This window comes from Paroedura picta, chromosome 1 (genome assembly GCF_049243985.1).
Source record: "Paroedura picta isolate Pp20150507F chromosome 1, Ppicta_v3.0, whole genome shotgun sequence".
Classification (NCBI taxonomy): Eukaryota; Metazoa; Chordata; class Lepidosauria; order Squamata; family Gekkonidae; genus Paroedura; species Paroedura picta.
The window spans coordinates 1,088,045-1,108,947 of NC_135369.1; the positions used below are offsets into that span (position 1 = coordinate 1,088,045).

Below are 20,903 nucleotides of genomic sequence, written 5' to 3' on the forward strand. Positions count from 1 at the left end.
TGATCCCATGCTGGGCCCAATGCTCACCTGATGGGGCCAGGTCTGGGCCAGGCGGGGAGGGCGTGGCAGGGAGCAGTGGCCATTCTGGTCGTGGTTATTCCGGTTGGCCCAGCCGTGGCTGGAGGCAGTCCTGACGGCTGGGCCCTCTTGGTCAGTGAGCCAGAGGCGTCTAGGGTGGGGGGGGGGTCCCTCTCTCTCCTGCAGGCAGCTCCTTCAGAGGGGGGGGGGGCTTTTAGGATGCCTGGTAGGGTCGGACAGCGGAGTGAGGAGGGTTTGGCCCCACTGCCTGCCTTCTTTCCCTTCCTCTCCCCCCCCCCCCCAGGTTGAGCAGCCTGTCTTTGCTGGGTGATTCCGCTCCAGAACGGCACTCTCCAGGTCACCGTCGCCAGCCGTCCGACTGCAGCGAGAGCACAGGTTTGCACAGAAGGGACATGATCCCGCGGGTGAGGTGTCCTGTTGCTGCTTTTAGTCTTGGGCCTGGACAGAAAGCACCCTTTGCCCCAGGGAGGAAGATTCCAGCGTTGCCCCTGCAGGCGGACCTTTTCAATAATGGGAGGGCATTGACCCAGTGCGGGGCACGCTCCCTCTGACACCGGCGCCAGCTACTTTTATCTTCAGAGGCTGCAGCCTGCCATCCTCCCTTCCCCTGACTCACCTAAACAGATCCACTTCCTCAGCCTTTGGAGGCTCTACCCACCAAGGACGGGCCATGCCAGTCTGCCGGGGGGTACGTTGACCACCTGGGCATCGGCCCCGGTCTCGGTGGGCCTGCAGAGGAGAGGCTGTCCCCAGGCAAGACGTAGGAGCCCTGCCCAAATCCCCACCTGTGCCCTGCGAGCCTTGTGGGAGAGGCATCCCAAACGAGGGAGGGAGCTGAGCCACTGAACTGAACTAAAAACCCCTAAGTGAAATGGCTGGTTTGAGCCAGTCCATTTCACTTGCCCCACGATGAAGCGGGTGTGGGGGGGAAGCGAAACAAACCACTGAAATGGCTGCCAGCCATTTAAACCTAAGCGCTTGGCAGGCAGAGTGGCAGGCAGGCCTGAAGACCCAAACCAGACAGAGGTCAGTGAAATGTTCAGGGGAGGCGGCTTCCCTAGCCTCAGTTCAAGGGGAGGGATCAGCCAAATGGGTGACAAATTTTGGCTCATGAGCCCATCCCTATTTGTGACACCTGCCCACCTCTCAGAAACTGGCCTGAGGCGATGTCCAGCCAGGGGAGCCCGCTGAGGTGGAGGAAGTGACCCATTGGTTGTGGTGGGAAGAACGAGGGACTCCCAGGTGCAGGAAGGGCCTCACCCCACTCAGCCACAAAATTCACAGCAGATCTGTGGGTCAGTTGCAGCCCTTCAGCCTGGCCTACCTTGCAAGGTGGCGGTCAGGACCTCGTGGGTGGGGCTGAATGGTCAAGCCCTTGGTGAACCCGATGGAGAAGGGGCGAGAGACGGTCAGGAACCATTTTGCTCAGGTGTTTCCCCCTCCTCAAAGGTCTGGTTCAGCGATGCGTCATCATCCAGAAAGACCAGCATGGCTTTGGCTTCACGGTCAGCGGGGACAGGATCGTCTTGGTGCAGTCGGTCCGGCCAGGTAAGCAAAGGCCTGCGTGGGGGTGGACTTGGGCCTCGGGCTAGCTTGAAATAGGGATGTTGCAAGAGAGGGTCCCTGGGCAGGTAGGTAGGAGCCAAGGGGGAGGCACAGCAGCCAGGTGTTTTGGGCCCCCCCGCCCCCCCCCCCCCGTTCTAGTCACAGCTGCCTCAGGGTGTCTGTAGGGGTTTCATGGGGGAGCTGCATCAGTTCGGTAGAGCCGCCAAGCGGCAACGCAGCAGGGAGACCTGGAGGCACCGAACAAGTCAGGGAAAGAGACTCTCTCGTTTGCTGTGGGCGGCATTTCATAGAATCATAGAGTTGGATGGGACCTCCTGGGTCATCTAGTCCAACCCCCAATTTACTACCCCGTCCAGATTTCGGGAGTGAGGGAAGGCGGAGAGTGGAGACTTGCCCTGTGGAGATTCAGGTGGCCTTGGCCAGCGGTCCTCAACCTTTCTGAGGTCAGGGACCTCCTCCGGGGATGAGGGGAGAGCTGACGGCCCGGGTGCCGTGCACATGCTCCGCAGCTGCGTGCAAACGCGCACGTGCAGTTGCCGTGGGCGCAAACGCGCATGTGTGGCAACTGCGCACATGCACGTTTGTGTTGCCGGCATGCCGGCAGCTGCGGCTGCCTCTTCCCTTCCTTATCGCTGTGGGGGGGGGGGGGAGGCAGGCATGGCTGCCGGCAGCCCAGTACCGTGGCCTTCGTGGCCCGGTATCGGCCCGTGGACCGGGGGTTGATGACCGCTGGCCTTGGGGTTCTCCAGTCTTCCAGGGGCACAAAAGAACGGGGCGTGGAAGTGTCTTCCTTTGCCGCCTGTGCTCTGTCTTAGTGTGAGTTTTAAATGGTATTTTTATGGTTATTGTTCAAAGGTGAAATAAACAAACCTCGATCTAAATCTCAGACAGAGATCTGAAAGGTGACTTTCTCCCCTGCATGTTGTGTTTGTTCCTGCAGGGGGTGCTGCAATGAAGGCCGGGGTGCAGGAGGGAGATCGGATTGTGAAAGTGAGTGGGGGGACGCCAGACCTGCTTCACCCCCCCCCGTTCCTTTCCTTGGGAAAGAAGCTTCGCGCATGAGGAGGACTGGCCCAAGCGGCTCCTCAAGGTCTCCCCAGGAATCCAGGGGGCAGCTGACTCCACATTCAGAGGCCCTGAACCTCTGACTCCCGGGGTCAGGAGCAACTTCGGGGGGAGGCCTCTGTGCCCTGGTCTTGGCCCCCCAGAAGAGGAGGTTGGCCCTATGTGAGACAGGATGGTGGACTGGATGGATCACTGAGCTGGGCCAGCAGGGCTCTCCTGATGTCTTAGGAAGGCCTTGGCCTCTCTGCCCTGTGGCTGGCCCTGAGGAGGAACTGGCTGGCCCCTGGGTGAGACGGGAGGCTGGACTGAATGGGCCCTCCCTGGTCTGACCCACCAGGGCTCTCCTGAGGGTCTTCTCAGGGGAAGGCCTCGGCCTCTCTGCCCTGTGGCTGGCCCTGCAGAGGAACTGGCTGGCCCCTGGGGGAGAAGGCGGCAGGCTGGACTGGAGGGACCCTCCCTGGCCTGACCCAGCAGGGCTCTCCTGATGTCCTTAGGAAGGCCTCGGCCTCTCTGCCCTGTTGCTGGCCCTCCAGAGGAACTGGGTGGCCCCTGTGTGAGACAGGAGGCTGGACTGGATGGACCCCTGGTCTGACCCAGCAGGGCTCTCCTGATGTCCTTAGGAAGGCCTCGGCCTCTCTGCCCTGTTGTTGGCCCTGCAGAGGAACTGGCTGGCCCCTGTGTGAGACAGGAGGCTGGACTGGATGGACCCCTGGTCTGACCCAGCAGGGCTTTCCTGATGTCCTTAGGAAGGCCTCGGCCTCTCTGCCCTGTTGTTGGCCCTGCAGAGGAACTGGCTGGCCCCTGTGTGAGACAGGAGGCTGGACTGGATGGACCCCTGGTCTGACCCAGCAGGGCTCTCCTGATGTCCTTAGGAAGGCCTCGGCCTCTCTGCCCTGTTGCTGGCCCTCCAGAGGAACTGGCTGGCCCCTGTGAGAGACAGGAGGCTGGACTGGATGGACCCCTGGTCTGACCCAGCAGGGCTCTCCTGATGTCCTTAGGAAGGCCTCGGCCTCTCTGCCCTGTTGTTGGCCCTGCAGAGGAACTGGCTGGCCCCTGTGTGAGACAGGAGGCTGGACTGGATGGACCCCTGGTCTGACCCAGCAGGGCTCTCCTGATGTCCTTAGGAAGGCCTCGGCCTCTCTGCTCTGTTGTTGGCCCTCCAGAGGAACTGGCTGGCCCCTGTGTGAGACAGGAGGCTGGACTGGATGGACCCCAGGTCTGACCCAGCAGGGCTCTCCTGATGTCCTTAGGAAGGCCTCGGCCTCTCTGCCCTGTTGTTGGCCCTCCAGAGGAACTGGCTGGCCCCTGTGTGAGACAGGAGGCTGGGCTGGATGGACTCCCCCTGGTCTGACCCAGCAGGGCTCTCCTGATGTCCTTAGGAAGGCCTCGGCCTCTCTGCCTCTGGCTGGCCCCTGGGTGAGACAGAATGGACCACTGGTCTGACCCAGCAGGGCTCTCCTGATGTCCTTAGGAAGGCCTCAGCCTCTCTGTCCTGTGGCTGGCCCTGAGGAGGAACTGGCTGGCCCCTGTGAGAGATGGGAGGCTGGGCTGGATGGACTCCCCCTGGTCTGACCCAGCAGGGCTCTCCTGATGTCCTTAGGAAGGCCTCGGCCTCTCTGCCTCTGGCTGGCCCCTGGGTGAGACAGAATGGACCACTGGTCTGATCTAGCAGGACTTGTATGATGTTCCTTTGACTCTCCTGTTTTCTTCTGGCAGGTCAATGGGACGATGGTGACCAACAGCTCTCATCTCGAAGTTGTGAAACTCATCAAGTGTGAGTGTGCCGAGGAAGGGGTCATTCTTCCTAGGTCTGTTGGGTTCCTTGGTCAGAAGACTCCCACTTTCTCTGCCTCTTTGCTGCCCACAGCTTTTGACGGGCTTCCAAAATCCATGTAGCGCAAAGCTGCAGGCAAAGAAGAAAAAATCCTCTCCTGTACCTCTTTGCAGACTGACGGTCTCTGCTTCCCAAAGGCATCTCAAGCTGCAGGGCTGCAGTGGCAGGTGCAGGGGGGCCTCCCTCGAGCTAAAGGGACCATCTTCTGGCATGGTAAAGCCAGGGGACCCCCATCCCCATGCCCGGCGGCTGACTTGAGCAGCCTCACTTCTTCCACACAGCATGTCCTGGTATGGGGGCCTCCTCTGGGGTGTTCCTGCCCGCAAAGAGACCCCCGAACACTCTGCAGAGCTCTGAGGTTCTGTCGACATCTTTTTCAAGGATCTGGATGAGGGGGCTCCCCATTATATTTGCAGATGACTCTGGGATTCTGTGAGTCTAGTTCAGCAGGGGAAGGGGCTGCCTCAGGAGGTGGGGAGCTCCCCCTCAGTGGCCGTCTTCAAGCAGCGGCTGGACAGATCCTTCTCCTGGATGCTGGAGGCTGATCCTGCCCTGAGCAGGGGGTGGGACTAGATGGCCTTCATGGCCCCTTCCCCCTCTAGGATTCTGTGAGTCTAGTTCAGCAGGGGAAGGGGCTGCCTCAGGAGGTGGGGAGCTCCCCCTCAGTGGCCGTCTTCAAGCAGCGGCTGGACAGATCCTTCTCCTGGATGCTGGAGGCTGATCCTGCCCTGAGCAGGGGGTGGGACTAGATGGCCTGCATGGCCCCTTCCCACTCTGGGATTCTAGGAGTCTAGTTCAGCCATGGAAGGGGCTGCCTAAGGAGGTGGGGAGCTCCCCCTCACTCTGCGTCTCCAAACAGCGGCTGGGCAGATCCTTCTCCTGGATGCTGGAGGCTGATCCTGCACTGAGCAGGGGGTGGGACTAGATGGCCTGCATGGCCCATTCCCACTCTAGGATTCTAGGAGTCTAGTTCAGCTGTGGAAGGGGCTGCCTAAGGAGGTGGGGAGCTCCCCCTCACTGGCCGTCTTCAAGCAGCGGCTGGGCAGATCCTTCTCCTGGATGCTGGAGGCTGATCCTGCACTGAGCAGGGGGTGGGACTAGATGGCCTGCATGGCCCCTTCCCACTCTAGGATTCTAGGAGTCTAGTTCAGCCATGGAAGGGGCTGCCTAAGGAGGTGGGGAGCTCCCCCTCACTCTGCGTCTCCAAACAGCGGCTGGGCAGATCCTTCTCCTGGATGCTGGAGGCTGATCCTGCACTGAGCAGGGGGTGGGACTAGATGGCCTGCATGGCCCCTTCCCACTCTAGGATTCTAGGAGTCTAGTTCAGCTGTGGAAGGGGCTGCCTAAGGAGGTGGGGAGCTCCCCCTCACTGGCCGTCTTCAAGCAGCGGCTGGGCAGATCCTTCTCCTGGATGCTGGATGCTGATCCTGCACTGAGCAGGGGGTGGGACTAGATGGCCTGCATGGTCCCTTCCCACTCTAGGATTCTAGGAGTCTAGTTCAGCTGTGGAAGGGGCTGCCTAAGGAGGTGGGGAGCTCCCGCTCACTGGCCGTCTTCAAGCAGTGGCTGGACAGATCCTTCTCCTGGATGCTTGAGGCTGATCCTGCACTGAGCAGGGGGTGGGACTGGATGGCCTGCATGGCCCCTTCCCACTCTAGGATTCTGTGAGTCTAGTTCAGCCGTGGAAGGGGCTGCCTAAGGAGGTGGGGAGCTCCCCCTCACTGGCCTTCTGCAAGCAGCGGCTGGACAGATCCTTCTCCTGGATGCTTGAGGCTGATCCTGCCCTGAGCAGGGGGTGGGACTGGATGGCCTGCATGGCCCCTTCCCACTCTAGGATTCTAGGAGTCTAGTTCAGCAGTGGAAGGGGCTGCCTCAGGAGGTGGGGAGCTCCCCCTCACTGGCCGTCTTCAAGCAGTGGCTGGACAGATCCTTCTCCTGGATGCTTGAGGCTGATCCTGCACTGAGCAGGGGGTGGGACTGGATGGCCTGCATGGCCCCTTCCCACTCTAGGATTCTGTGAGTCTAGTTCAGCCGTGGAAGGGGCTGCCTAAGGAGGTGGGGAGCTCCCCCTCACTGGCCTTCTTCAAGCAGCGGCTGGACAGATCCTTCTCCTGGACGCTTGAGGCTGATCCTGCCCTGAGCAGGGGGTGGGACTGGATGGCCTGCATGGCCCCTTCCCACTCTAGGATTCTAGGAGTCTAGTTCAGCAGTGGAAGGGGCTGCCTCAGGAGGTGGGGAGCTCCCCCTCACTGGCCGTCTTCAAGCAGTGGCTGGACAGATCCTTCTCCTGGATGCTGGAGGCTGATCCTGCACTGAGCAGGGGGTGGGACTAGATGGCCTCATGGCCCCTTCCCACTCTAGGATTCTGTGAGTCTAGTTCAGCCGTGGAAGGGGCTGCCTAAGGAGGTGGGGAGCTCCCCCTCACTGGCGGTCTTCAAGCAGCGGCTGGACAGATCCTTCTCCTGGATGCTTGAGGCTGATCCTGCACTGAGCAGGGGGTGGGACTAGATGGCCTGCATGGCCCCTTCCCACTCTGGGATTCTAGGAGTCTAGTTCAGCAGAGGAAGGGGCTGCCTAAGGAGGTGGGGAGCTCCCCCTCACAGGCCGCCTTCAAGCAGCGGCTGGACAGATCCTTCTCCTGGATGCTTGAGGCCGATCCTGCACTGAGCAGGGGGTGGGACTAGATGGCCTTTATGGCCCCTTCCCACTCTAGGGTTCTGTCAGTCTAAGTGTTGGAAAACATTGTCTCACAACTGCATCTGGTTAGCCACTCACAGTCACAGCGATCATTAACTTGGTTAATTTTAAATAAATAGATGTGTATATATCTCCCCTTCCTAGTTGGCTCAAGGCAATGAACAAAAAACAATTCACAATGAAAATGTTATAAAAGCCGCCTTCTGTTTTTAACATTGCCCTCTGAGGGCTGGGGGGTGCCTGGAGGGGTGTCCTGTCCATGCGTGAGTTTTCCAGTTGAGCAGCCCCCCCCCCCCCGCCCTCTAGGCCCAGTGGGAATGCCCTCCCTCTCCTGGGCCCGGTTTCTTGGAGGGCTGGCTCAGGCGCCCTGGCTGACTCATGTCCCTCTCTGCTCTTCTGCCCTCCCAGCGGGTGCTTACGTGGCCCTCACGCTGCTGGGCTCCCCTCCTCCCCCCTCGGCGTGCTTCCTGAGTTCCCAGCAAGATGGAGACCAGACTGGAGCCCCACAGATGGTGCCGCCGTCGTGCCCGCCTCCGCCCCCTCCGCCCCCCCTTCCTCCCCCTCAGCGCATCACTGGCCCGAAGCCCTTGCAGGTACCGGGCGCAGGTGTGGTTGTGGCGGGCAGACGCCTGCGGGGGCAGAGGGTGGCGGGAGGGAGGGAGGGAGCCGGGAAGGCTGAGGCAGCTCTTCTGGAACCGCCTTGCTTCCCACTGCAGGATCCGCAGGTCCAGAGGCACGCCACCCAGATCCTCCGCAATATGCTGAGGCAGGAAGAGGCGGAGCTACAGGTGAGTGGGGCGGTGCTTCCTCCTGGAGCCTGGCCCTGGTTCAGACCCTGGTTCTCGTGCCTCCCGTGGGCAGCTGGTCTGCCAAGGGAACGTCTCCGTCCTGCGAAGGGGAGAGACCCCCAGACGTTCTCTGGACTTCAGGCCCCTGTTGCTCTTCTACCTCGTGATGTGAACAAGGGCCCTTCGGGCTGGGCCCCAAAGAGCCCTTCTGCTGAGAGTGGCACTTTCCCCTGGTGCTCCTTGCACTGGAGGAAAGCACTGCTTTCAGCACAGCTACTTTGCAGGATCCTGTCCTTGGCGTGCAAATGTCTGTGGTCTCTCCGGAGGAGCATTTCATCGCTCTGCTTCCAAAAAAAAGGGATTGGAGTTTTTTCAGCATTGGAGTTTTTTCAGCATTCCCTCAAATGTTCCAATTTTTCACTGGAAAAATATAAGAAAGTCCTCAGATATTTTGTGCTGTGAATTTCTTAAAAAATAAAAGTTTTCTCACTCAAAGAAAAGAAATATTTCCTAAGAGGGTTCCCCCCCAGCAGTGTTCACCCAAATCCCCCAATTTCCCCGTTAGAAAAACTGACCAAAAGTCCTCAAAAAGAAAAGCCTTCCCCCTCGCAGGCCACACCCTGTCCTCCCCCCCCCCCCAGCTTTTAGTCGTGGTCACCTTCGAGGGGCTCCTCCTCCTCGGGGGCCGCCTGCCTTGCTGCTCTCGGCTTGTGCTGGGCTGACGTTTCCTTGTGGGGCAGTCTCATCCTTCCGCTGGGCTGCCTGCAGGAGAGCGATGGGCCATAGGCTGTGCCCAAAGGCCCCAGAAGAGCCTCTTGTGGCGCAGAGTGGTAAGGCAGCCGTCTGAAAACTCTGCCCATGAGGCTGGGAGTTTGATCCCAGCAGCCGGCTCAAGGTTGACTCAGCCTTCCATCCTTCCGAGGTCAGTAAAATGAGCTCCCAGCTTGCTGGGGGGTAAACGGTAATGGCTGGGGAAGGCACTGGCAAACCACCCCGTATTGAGTCTGCCAAGAAACGCTAGAGGGTGTCACCCCAAGGGTCAGACATGACTCGGTGCTTGCACAGGGGATACCATTAAAGGCCTCAGGTCCCGGTCGTCCAAGGCCACCTGCTGCGGGCCCAGCGAGCTCTTGTGGAGCGGGGGCTGAGACACCTCTGGTTTTTCTGATTCTCCGGCAGCACTTTTACGAGGTCTACAGCCGGAACCCGGCGTCCCCTATTGAGGAGCAGATAGAAGGGGCTCGACGGAGGGTCAGCCAGCTGCAGCTGAAGATCAGGCAGGAGATGGGAGTCTCGGTGGTAAGCCGGTCTCAGGAGGGGGTCCCGCTGGCCCAAGTGTCTTGTGCACTTCAGAGCCAGCGTGGTGTCAGGGTGACCTCTTGGCCTCTTCCCCTTCCAGGTGGGTGATGCTGGCTCTGTCGGACCCCATGCAGCGGATGGTGAGTTGTGCCATCGGGGGAGGGAAGGGGGGGGGCTTCCCGGGGCCTTGATTGTGTGACTTGGGAACAAGGCTTTCAGCTCGTTGCCTGGGGCGAGGAGGGGCTGGGGGCAGGGGCTCCTAGGCACAGAGGAGGCGTGGGCCTGGCTGGATCGGTTGCCTGTGGGTTGACGGGGCAGCGCAGGTGGAGGTGGGTGGGTGGGTGGGTAGGTGGGAAGCGGGGGCCCCTTGCTCTGTGTGGGGTGAGGCTGGCCCTTCTCCTGTCCCCGTGTAGCATGTCCCCTCTCCTGCTCCTCCCCTCTGCAGGGTGCCTTTCGGTGGACTCCCAGGATGGAGACAGTGGCTTGGACTCGGGTCCCGAGCGCTTCCCTTCGGTCAGCGAGGTGAGGGCCGCTGTGGGCTGCCCTGGGCTGGGAGAAGGGCTTGGTGCCGCCCCCGGACTGGAGCGCTCTGTGTGTGTCTCCGCAGATCCCCCTGCATCGGAATTCTGTCCTGTCCGACCCTGGGGTGGACAGTCCCCCCCACACCTCCCCACTCATCCCTTCCAAGGCCTTCCAGCACCACTGGGGGTCCAGCGCTGACTCTCCTTTCCCCCCAGCTGTGGAGCAGGTGAGTCTGGGGGGGGGGTGGGATGGGACGGGAGGGGAGGCCAGCCTGGTGCATCACCCCTCAGTGGTGGAAGGGAAAGAGGGGGGGGGGCTCTGCATCCTGTTCGTGCAGCAGCAGCAGCAGCAGCAGCTTGGTCCAGGGGGTGCCTTCCTCGCTGTGTCCCTGCCGCTCTGCAGCTGCTGGTCCGCCTCTGTTCCCTCGGCAGGGCACAGACGGAGCTCTCCGTCCGCTCATCATCGGCCCGGAGGAGGACTGTGACCCTGGGTACTTTCACAACCACGAGGTGGGTGTCTGGAGGGGCCACGGAGCACAGGAGCCACCCGGGGGGGGGAGGGGGGGCTTGGCTCTTCCTTCCTGCTCTGAGATGGGCCCGGTCTGCTTCCTCTCTAGTGCGACGCCCTCTTTCAGGACCTGGGGAGGTTGAAATCCCGGCCGGCTCACCTGGGAGTCTTCCTGCGCTACATCTTCTCTCAGGCGGATCCGAGCCCTCTGGTACGGGGCCGGTTGGCAGAACTGCTTTGGGCTGGGTGGGCTCTGGGCCAAGGGGCCTGGCAGAAAACGGGCCCCAGGGGCACCCCCCGTCCTCCCCTGTGGAGCCTGCCAGCTGGCAGAGGTGATGGGGCCATCGGCAAGGGGGGGATCTGGCCTGACCTGGGGGGGGGGGTCCAGCAGATCAGCTGGTGCCCCCTCGGGCACTGCTGGGCTGCTGGCTGCTGTCCCTGAGCAGACCCCGGGGCTTTAAGACGTCTGTTCTGAAACGTGGGCAGCACCAGAGGCCAGAGGGCGCTGGCCAGGTGGGTGGCTTAGAGCAGGTGAGGGGCTGGGCAGAGGCCGCAAGAACGCCCCGGCTCATTGGCCTGCCTTGTTGTCCTTGGCAGGCGTGTCGGGGCATTCCTAGGTGAGAGAGTTTGTTTAGTTTGTTCTTTGAAACCTTTATCGGCAGCCTTCGTTCCTTATGGAGCTGGAGGCAACTTCTGGTCTGGATAAGACTCATCCAAAAACCTGAAGCCCGCCTGCTAAGCCCCCTTCCCTGGTTTCCCTGGGGTGCCCAGCAGTGGGGGGGGGGGGGTTAGACCAGGGCCTGGAAGATCCAGGTGACCTTGGGCCAATCTCAGCCCTGCCTACTTTGCTGGGGGAGTGTTGTGGGTCAGAGGAGGGAGGGGAGAGCTGCAATAAGCCCCCCGTGGAGGAAAGCGGAGTGTAAATGGAAGCTCAGCCTGGGCAGTGGGCCCGGCTGCCTTATCTTGGTGTAAAGGGGAAGTGGGCCTGGCCCGCTGCCTCTTTCCCTGCCCTTTTGCAACCAGTGGGTCTCCTTGACGACTCTCCTTCCTTCCTTCCTTCCTTCCTACCTTCCTTCCTGGGCGCTCTCTGCCTGCAGCTGTTGTACTTGTGTGCAGATGTGTGCCAGCAGACCACCCCCAAGGAGGCGCGAGGGCTCTCCAAGGACCTCTGGAATATCTTCTTGGACAAGAATGCGGTAGGTGCTCGGGGGGGGGGGGGCAGGCAGAAGGCTTGGGCCGTGGCTCCCTAAAGCACAGGAATTGGGACCGGTCTTTGCTCTGGAGTTGGCCGCCTCTGCCAGCTGGCTGCGTCTGGAGATGGGGCTCGCCTCTCCACACGGCCCAGCTGAGGGCCAGCGTGGGGTGGGGGTCGAGAGCAGGGGCCCCTAATCTGGAAAGCCGGGCGTGATTCTCCGCTTCTCCCTCCCCTTGGAGCCTGCCGGGTGGCCCTGGGCCAGTCCCAGCGACTCTCACTCGGCGCCACCGGCCGGCCGGCCAGGGGAGGGGATGGGGAAGGGGACCGCTTTGAGGAGGGGGGGGGGGGTGCAACGTCCTCCCTTCGGCTTGCCTGATGTTTTCACGCCCTTTCCTTTTCGTAGCTGCTGAGAGTGAAAGTCCCGGATCAGTTGCTGGCTGAAATAGGTGCGTTGAGGGGGGGATGGGCACCAACTTCTGTTTTGGTTTGGGGCGGCCTGGAACTGTACCCTGAACCAAACTGGCCAGTTTGGATCCCCCGTTCATGGGAGGGGGGCGGGATTGCCTGAGAAGGGTTCTTGGCGGGCAGCCATTGCGACCTGGCAGCTGACGGGCAGGCCTGCTCCCCTGGCAGCCTCTTCCGCCTCCTCACGGGGCGACAGGCCGCCATGCCACTGGTCCGCTCCGCTTTCCCCTGCTTGGAAGGGGTGGCCCCGCTCCGCTCCGCTCCACTGGGAGGTCCAAGGGCCCCAACTGCCCAGTTGGACCAAGCTTGAGGAATGAACCAGGCCAAGTTTCGGCTGGATTTTGGCTTGTGGATGGTTGGCTCCCTCCCCTGCCGGAGTGCCCGAGGACAGTGGGGGGCATGAGCCAGCAAAGGGGGCCCCGGAGGAGATGCTCTGAGCAGAAGTGAAGCGCATCCTTGGAGCGGCCTCCTCTCCCCCTCCCAGCTCCAAAGGGGTGAGGCTGAAGCAGTGGGGGAGGGGGGGGGTAGAGGTGTGCCCGAGGGTCCTTGGGAGCAAGGGGGCCTTGCAGAGGGGCTGCCCCGTCCCCTGGCCGTGACACTTGGTCCTCTCCTTGGAACGGATCCTCCAGAGTCTCGCCTGCGGAGTGGGGAAGACCCTCGGAGTGCCTTCTCGGAGGTCCAGGAGGCGGTCATGCCAGAGATCCAGGAGCAAATCCAGGACTACCGGTGAGCCTCTCTTCCTGGCCTGGCTGGGGGGGGGGTGATGCTCTGCCACTGGGCTGTGGCCCCTCCTGGGCTGGCCCCTGGAGCCAGCAGAGCTCCTCTGGGATGGCGTTTCTTGTCCGCCGGAATGGCGTCCGCCGCCCACCCAGAGCCACGGACAGAGGAGGGGGCTGCTCTGAGGACTTGGCTGCGGTGGGGCTGAGGTCCCAATCCTGCAACAGGGCCGACCGAGGAGGCCCCTGACGGGGCTGAGGGCATGAAGGCCTTGTGGCTGGCCTCGTTTCTGTAGTTGGGCTTGATGGGAAGGGTGGGCTGGGCTGGGCTGGGCTGGGCTGGGCTGGGCTGGGCTGGGCTGGGCTGGGCTGGGCTGGTCCACCGCTGTGTCCTGGAGCCTTGGGGGGGCAGACGGGGGGGGAGCCAGAGAGGCTGGAGCCATCCTTGTGTGTCCGCAGGACGAAACGGACCATGGGTCTGGGGAGCTTGTATGGGGAGAATGACCTGCTGGACCTGGACGGAGACCCCCACAAGGAGCGGCAGGTGGCCGAAAGGCAGATTGCCCGCCTGGGGGAAATACTGTGAGTGTGGGGCAGGGAGGGGCAGGGGGTGCTAGTGCTGCTGCTGCTGCTGCTGCCACTGCCACTTTGGGGGGCGGCTGGGGCACAAAGGGCTTGGAGGAATTCTTGGGGGGAGCAGTGGGCTGTGGGTTCCCAGCCTGTGAGGCTTGGGGGGAGCAGCTGGCAGACTGTCGCCCGGGGGTCCACGTCCCAGTGGGGTGGCGGGAGGGAGGGAGGGAGCATTTCAGTGCTGAGAGGAAAGCAGGGCAGGATCAGGGCCTGGGCTGGCATCAGGCGGCTGTGCCACACGCAGGCCAGGCATGGGGAGGGCCTGCCCCTGAATTCGGCCCCGGTGCTGCAGGGCGCATCTCCCCTGCCCTAGAGAGAGCTCCTGCAGGAGAGGGGTGGAGCAGGGGGAGGGGGGGAGGGAAGAGGGCTGGCAGACAAGGCACGGGGATCTGGGGGGCTCTGGTGGGGTTGGTCAAGGAGAGTGGTCCGGGGGGGGGGGCGGGGGGCAGACAGTAAGCCAAGCCTTTTCTGCTCCTTTGCTGCAGATCCAAATACGAAGAGGACAGGAGGTGAGTGGGTCTCTGGAGTGGGGAGCTTTGGCCGGCTGGGTAGGCGGGAGAAGGTGGGAGGGGTGGGGGAGTCCCCCTGGGGGGGGGTCTTGAGAGTCCTGGTCTAGCTGCAGTCCCTTGGCCCCCTGCGTCGGTGACCCACGGCGTGGCCACGCCCTGCCTGGGCTGAGGGTGATCCTGCAGTCGAGGGCGCCTTTCCCCGGCGGCAGCAGCAGCAGAAGGGGAGTTGCCTCTTCCTTCCCCGCAGCTCCCCCATGAGCTTTGCCTTGAGCACCTACATGAGCCACGCGGGGATCCGCATGAGGGAGCCTCGCCCAGCCAGCGCGGCAGAGAAGTGGCCGGCCCCGGAGAAGGAGAAGTGGCTGCCCTTCTTCCCCAAGGCCAAGAAGGTGAGTGTGGGGGGGGGGGTGGCGGGGGTCCGTCTCTCCCCCCCCCTCCCCAGCACAGCACAGCACAGCACAGCACAGCACAGCACGAGTGCCCCCTGGGGGCTGGGAGAAGGGCCCCCCTGACCCCGCCTCTCCCGGGCCAGCAGAGCAGCAGCGCCAAGAAGGAGAAGGAGAAGGAGGCCTCGGAGGACAGGAGGAGGAACCCCATCCTGAAGTACATCGGGAAGCCCAGGAGCACCTCCCAGAGCAGTAAGCAAGCATGCGGGGGGGGGGGGCTCATGGGGGGCTCCCTCCCCCCCTTCTCCTCTTGGCATTCCTTGTCCATCCTCCATCGTGCTGTGCACAGCTTAAGTTTTGACATCCCATCTTCTTTTTCTTTCCTTTCCAGCATTTCATGTCCCTTTGTCCCCTGTGGAAGGTAAACACCAGCCCCCCGCCCCCCCACGCAGCTTATTTCCACCCCCCCCGGGAGGGATCTTTTAGAGGAGGGGGCTTTGGAGCCCACTGCTGAACGGCCACCGGCCTCCCGGGGTGACAGCCTGAGGTCTCTTCCGGAGCCTCTGCCCTTGACCGTGGGCCGGCCCCTTCTGGCCGCCTTGCACTTTGGGGCACGGGAGTCGCCGTGGGGGTGGGCAGGGAACACCTCCTGCCCCCGAGCAGACCTGGGAGACGGGTGGAGCCCGGGGGTCCGATTTGGCCAGCCTCCCTCCCTTGCCTGAGCCCTGCCTCCCCCCCACCCCCTTTCTCTGCCACGGCGCCTGCAGTTCCCACGGGGCCAGGCTGGAGGGGACTGTGGTGGGCGGCCACAGGGGCTTTGGGGGGTCCTGTGCTGCTGGCCCGGGGGTCCCCCCGAGCCCCGTGTCCCTGTGGGCCGGAGGGGCGGCTCCTTGTGGCAAGCTGCAGGGGGCTGCAGTGCTGGCCCTTTTCTCCCCCAGTTAAGCCCGGCAACGTGAGGAACATCATCCAGCACTTTGAGAACAGCCAGTCCTACGACCCCCAGGAGGCCGGCCTCCAGCGCCTCTCCACCGGCAGCTTCCCTGAAGACCTTCTCGAGACGGACAGGTGGGAGGCAGGAGGGGCGGGGCCAAGGGGGCAACGCTCCCCACGGGGGAAGGAGGACTGGCTGCCGCTGGCCACGGCAATCCACTCTGAGAGGGCGGAGGGTTGGCCGGGAGCCTCTCCCCACCGCAGCCCAGCCCAGCCCAGCGCAGCACAGAGGGGTTCTCTGGAGCCAGGAGGGGGCTGCCTGTCATGCCCAAGGGGGGCTTTGGAGGGCAAAGAGGGTGTGGGCTTGGGCCTGCTTCCGCTCCAGCCGCCGCTCTCCCGCAGTGCCAGGGCAGAGGTCAAGCTCGGCCGGTCGGAGAGCCTGAAGGGCCAAGAGGAGCTCAAGCGGCTGCGGAAGGCGGAGAACGTGCCCCGTTCCCGGAGCGATGTGGACATGGAGGCCGCAGCCGAAGCCACCCGGCTCCACCAGTCGGCCTCCTCCTCGGCCTCCAGCCTCTCCGCCAGGTAGGGCCCACGGGAGGGGGAGGGGGAGGGGGAGGAGGCCACTCTCGGGGGGGGGCAACGCCTGCCTGCGGTCGCCCATTCCTCTGGGCCGTGGATCTCGGCCTCGTCTTTCTTGGGGGTCTCCTCCCCCCTCCCCCACCACCCCAAGGGAAGGAGGCCTCTGTCCTTCCGGCAACAAGGCATGGCAGGTGGTGTGTGTGGGGGGGGGGGAGCTTGGGGTCATTCTTCCCCAGATCAGTGCTGGACTGAGTGAATTTCTGTTGGCAGGTCGCTGGAAAACCCCACTCCACCCTACACTCCCAAAATGGGGCGCAGGTGAGGAGAAGAGGGTGGCAAGGGCCTCTCACCTGCCGGGTCCTCGGTTTCTCTGCCGGCCTCTGAAATGGAAATGGGCCGGGGGGGGGGGGGCTGCCGTGGCAAACCCAAAGGGTGTGACCAGGTCCTGTGCACACAACGGCACTGGGGGCACAGCCTCCGACGGCTAAAATCGCCTCTTGGACCAAACTTCCCCCAGCACAGAATTGTCAACACTCCATCCCACACACGTAATTCCTCAGCTAGATTTCCCATTTCGAATGCCCTGGGGAATTTAAGCAGTGAGTCCACGGAAGGCCTTTGACATGCAGCTCTGTCTGGTTATTAAGCAGTCAAGTCCAAAATGCTCACCAAGAATGCTGGGAGGCAACCCTAGGAAAGGCCTCGGCCTCTCTGCCCACTTGTTGGCCCTGCAGAGGAACTGGCTGGCCCCTGGGGGAGACGGGAGGCTGGACTGGAGGGACCCTCCCTGGCCTGACCCAGCAGGGCTCTTCTGAGGGTCTTCTCAGGGGAAGGCCTCGGCCTCTCTGCCCTGTGGCTGGCCCTGCAGAGGAACTGGCTGACCCCTGGGGGAGACGGGAGGCTGGACTGGAGGGACCCTCCCTGGCCTGACCCAGCAGGGCTCTTCTGAGGGTCTTCTCAGGGGAAGGCCTCGGCCTCTCTGCCCTGAGGCTGGCCCTGCAGAGGAACTGGCTGACCCCTGGGGGAGACGGGAGGCTGGACTGGAGGGACCCTCCCTGGCCTGACCCAGCAGGGCTCTTCTGAGGGACTTCTCAGGGGAAGGCCTCGGCCTCTCTGCCCTGTGGCTGGCCCTGCAGAGGAACTGGCTGACCCCTGGGGGAGACGGGAGGCTGGACTGGAGGGACCCTCCCTGGCCTGACCCAGCAGGGCTCTTCTGAGGGTCTTCTCAGGGGAAGGCCTCGGCCTCTCTGCCCTGAGGCTGGCCCTGCAGAGGAACTGGCCGGCCCCTGGGGGAGACGGGAGGCTGGACTGGAGGGACCCTCCCTGACCTGACCCAGCAGGGCTCTTCTGAGGGTCTTCTCAGGGGAAGGCCTCGGCCTCTCTGCCCTGTGGCTGGCCCTGCAGAGGAACTGGCCGGCCCTTGGGTGAGACGGGAGGCTGGACTGGAGGGACCCTCCCCGGCCTGACCCAGCAGGGCTCTTCTGAGGGTCTTCTCAGGGGAAGGCCTCGGCCTCTCTGCCCTGTGTTTGGCCCTGCAGAGGAACTGGCCGGCCCCTGGGTGAGACGGGAGGTTGGACTGGAGGGACCCTCCCTGGCCTGACCCAGCAGGGCTCTTATGAGGGTCTTCTCAGGGGAAGGCCTCGGCCTCCCTGCCCTGTGGCTGGCCCTGCAGAGGAACTGGCTGGCCCCTGGGTGAGACGGGAGGCTGGACTGGAGGGACCCTCCCTGGCCTGACCCAGCAGGGCTCTTCTGAGGGTCTTCTCAGGGGAAGGCCTCGGCCTCCCTGCGCTGTGGCTGGCCCTGCAGAGGAACTGGCTGGCCCCTGGGTGAGACGGGAGGCTGGACTGGAGGGACCCTCCCTGGCCTACCCAGCAGGGCTCTTCTGATACTCTTATGAAGTCCTCGGCCTCTCTGCCCTGTGGGGGACGGGAGGCTGGACGAGATGGACACCCCCTGGTCTGGCCCAGCATATCTGGTCTGATATTCTCAGGGGAAGGCCTCAGCCTCTGTGCCCGGTTGTTGACCTTCCAGAGGTCACTCTGTGAAATGGGAGGCTGAATTGGATGGACCCTCCCTGGCCTGACCCAGCAGGGCTCTTCCCATGTTCATTGGCTATTGCTTTTCTCTTGTTGATGTACTGTTATCCATAAATATTGCAGCTTGTTTGTGAAAAATGCTCCCTGATACGGCAAGTTAATTGCCTGGCTTTCTTTCCTTTGTCCTCCCGCCCATTCCAGTGAAGAGCCCCGGGGGGGAGGGGGGGCTGGGGGGTGTTGCTCCGGCCGCTGGGGGTCAGGCCAGGGTGTGGTCAGCTGCTCTCTTGGCCCCTGCAGGAGTGTTGAGTCCCCACACCTGGGCTTCAGCATGGAGGACGACTTCAGCCACTTCTCAGACCTGGAGCCAGAGCTGGACGCCCAGAACTGGCAGCACACCGTCGGCCGAGACGTGGCGGCCTTCCTGCCCCAGAGGGAGGTTGACCGCCAGGAGGTCATCAATGGTGAGGAGCCGCTTTGTGGGAGCAGGCAGCTTCCTCCCCCCCCCCCCCGGGGACGGCCAGGCAGGGAGCTCTAGCTCAGGCCCCGTGGGGTGCAACTGGGAGCCTTGAGGGGCTTGTTTGGGTCTTGCTGGGAATACCAGCCCCTGTGCGTTGGGGGGAGGGTCTGGCAGATTCTTTGGGGAGCAAAAAGGGTGCTGTGGGCAGGCCTGTCCTCTGCTTTGCCCCCCTCCCGGGTCTGGGCCCTGGGAAGGCAAGAAATGCCTGGCAGAGAATGATTGATGTCTCCCCCCACCCCCTGCCGCCCTGCCCAGAGCTGTTTGTGACGGAGGCCTCTCACTTGCGGATCCTGCGGGTCCTGGACCTCGTCTTCTGCCAGCGCCTGAGGAAGGAGAACCTACTGTCCCGCGAGGAACTGGCCCTGCTCTTCCCCAACCTCCCGGAGCTGATAGAGATCCACAGTAAGGCCGCTGGGCTCCTCCTCCTGGGCTCCCTGGGGCCTGGCTGGGTTTGGGCCCTGAGGCCCTCTGCAGGTGCTGACGTCACACCCTGCGCTGGAGGTGGGGAGGCTTCCGGAGTCCTTTGTCCCCAAGAGGGGATGGAGATCCCCCGCGCCATTCCACCACGAGGGTCCGAGTCTGCCTGCCACAGACCCCTCCTCCTCCTCCTCCTGGTTTTTCTGCCCTGCTTCTCTTGGACCTCCCAGAAAGTGAGCCTTTTTATAGAACACGGTATTGAAGTAGAATGTGAGCACCCAAGGGTTCCTTACGGAACTTGCATGTAAAAGTGTTGGTCTGCAGACTGGTATATGGAATTTGCTCCTAATTTGTCATTTGCTTCTAGGAACTGATTGTTCCTCATTTGTTTGGCTGCTGTGCTGGACAACTGGAAAGTAGCAAATGTCAGACTGACAGAGGGGGACCCAAGAAATCATGGGGCACCTCCTAGGTCATCTAGTCCAACCCCCAGCACTATGCAGGACACTCACAACCCTCTCGCTCACCCACTGTCACCTGCCACCCCCTTGAGCCTTCACAGAATCAGCCTCTGTTTACGAAGATGAAGAATCCACCACCTCCTGAGGAATCCTGCTCAACTGAGAAACCACTCTGACTGTCAGGAACTTCTTCTGGATGTTTAGCCAGAAATTTTTTTGAATTAATTTCATCCCATTGGATCTGGTCCATCCCTCTGGGTCAAGAGAGAACAATTCTGCTCCATCCTCCACATGGCACCCTTTTAAATACTTGAAGATGGTTATCAAATCCCTTCTCAGTCGTCTCCTCTCCAGGCTAAACAGACCAAACTCCCCCAACCTTTCCTCATTATCTCTTGGTCTCCAAACCCCTCACCATCTTTGTTGCCCTCCTCTGGACACGCTCCAGTTTGTCTACATCCCTCTTCAACTGGGGTGCCCAAAACTGAACCCAGGACTCCAAGTGAGGCTGAACCAGAGCAGAGTAAAGTGGTACCATCACCTCCCGCGATCTGGACACAATACTCCGTTTGATACAGCCCAAAATCCCATTTTCCTTCTTACCCACTGAGTCACACTGCTGACTCCTGTTCAATGTATGGTCTGCTGAGAGTCCTAGATCCTTTTCGCACATGCTACTGCCAAGACAAGTCTCCCCCATCCTATATTGGTGTATTTGGTTTTTCCTACCTAAATGCCCTTCAAGGATCGCTGCCTTGTGGCAAGGGGGCTTGCGTAGTTCAGTGAAGCTATGAGCTATACCGTGCAGGGCCACCCAAGACGGACAGGTCATAGCTGAGAGCTCTGACAAAAGGTGATCCACTGGAGAAGGAAATGGCAAACCACTCCAGTATCTTTGCCATGAAAACTCTATGGACAGTTCCAATAGGTATAACAATATGACGCTGGAAGATGAGCCCCTCAGGTCGGAAGGTGTCCAATATGCTACTGGGGATGAGCAGACGGCTAGTACGAGTAGCGCCAGAATGAATGAAGCGACTGGGCCAAAGCCGAAAGGACGCTCAGTTGTGGAAGTAACTGGTGGCGAAAAGACAGTCCGATGCTGTAAAGATTTTTATTCCATAGGAACCTGGAACGTCAGATCCATGAATCAAGGTAAGCTGGACGTGGTCAAACAAGAAATGACAAGACTGAACATCGACATTTTAGGAATCAGTGAACTAAAATGGACAGGAATGGGTGAATTTAATTCAGATGACCATCAGGTATACTACTGTGGACAAGAATCTCACAGAAGAAATGGAGTAGCCTTCATAATCAATAAGAGAGTAGGAAAAGCAGTCTTGGGATACAATCCCCAAAATGACAGAATGATCTCAGTTCGAATCCAAGGCAAGCCATTCAACATCACAGTGATGCAGGTCTATGCCCCAACCACTGCTGCTGAAGAGGATGAAGTTGATCAGTTCTATGAAGCCCTACAACACCTTCTAGAAGCAACGCCAAAAAATGATGTGCTTATCATCATGGGGGATTGGAATGCTAAAGTAGGAAGCCAAAAGATAACGGGGATAACAGGCAAGTTTGGCCTTGGAGTACAAAATGAAGCAGGGCACAGGCTGGTAGAATTTTGTCAAGAGAATACAATGGTCATAGCAAACACTCTTTTCCAACAACCCAAGAGACGACTCTACACATGGACATCACCAGACGGTCAACACAGAAATCAGATTGACTATGTGCTC

The 20,903-nt window shown here is 61.5% G+C and overlaps 1 protein-coding gene across 8 annotated transcripts in view; it reads left to right on the forward strand.

The window, feature by feature from the left end:
- ARHGEF11 (Rho guanine nucleotide exchange factor 11) overlaps nt 1-20,903 on the forward strand; it is a 68,621-nt gene that overhangs the window by 21,573 nt on the left and 26,145 nt on the right. For 4 of the 8 annotated variants that reach the window (XM_077319015.1, XM_077319040.1, XM_077319019.1 and 1 more), the window contains 25 exons: nt 323-414; nt 1,489-1,587; nt 2,546-2,595; nt 4,387-4,444; nt 7,610-7,794; nt 7,918-7,989; nt 9,169-9,288; nt 9,389-9,428; nt 9,734-9,810; nt 9,896-10,036; nt 10,242-10,319; nt 10,427-10,528; nt 11,415-11,513; nt 11,916-11,958; nt 12,607-12,703; nt 13,153-13,275; nt 13,809-13,832; nt 14,080-14,221; nt 14,365-14,470; nt 14,610-14,639; nt 15,157-15,283; nt 15,551-15,730; nt 15,998-16,045; nt 18,061-18,224; nt 18,536-18,682. In XM_077319015.1, the coding sequence (XP_077175130.1) occupies nt 323-414; nt 1,489-1,587; nt 2,546-2,595; nt 4,387-4,444; nt 7,610-7,794; nt 7,918-7,989; nt 9,169-9,288; nt 9,389-9,428; nt 9,734-9,810; nt 9,896-10,036; nt 10,242-10,319; nt 10,427-10,528; nt 11,415-11,513; nt 11,916-11,958; nt 12,607-12,703; nt 13,153-13,275; nt 13,809-13,832; nt 14,080-14,221; nt 14,365-14,470; nt 14,610-14,639; nt 15,157-15,283; nt 15,551-15,730; nt 15,998-16,045; nt 18,061-18,224; nt 18,536-18,682 (2,444 nt within the window). The remainder of the gene's footprint in view (nt 1-322; nt 415-1,488; nt 1,588-2,545; nt 2,596-4,386; nt 4,445-7,609; nt 7,795-7,917; nt 7,990-9,168; nt 9,289-9,388; nt 9,429-9,733; nt 9,811-9,895; nt 10,037-10,241; nt 10,320-10,426; nt 10,529-11,414; nt 11,514-11,915; nt 11,959-12,606; nt 12,704-13,152; nt 13,276-13,808; nt 13,833-14,079; nt 14,222-14,364; nt 14,471-14,609; nt 14,640-15,156; nt 15,284-15,550; nt 15,731-15,997; nt 16,046-18,060; nt 18,225-18,535; nt 18,683-20,903) is intronic. The other 4 variants (XM_077319017.1, XM_077319026.1, XM_077319030.1 and 1 more) reach the window with 3 other exon arrangements.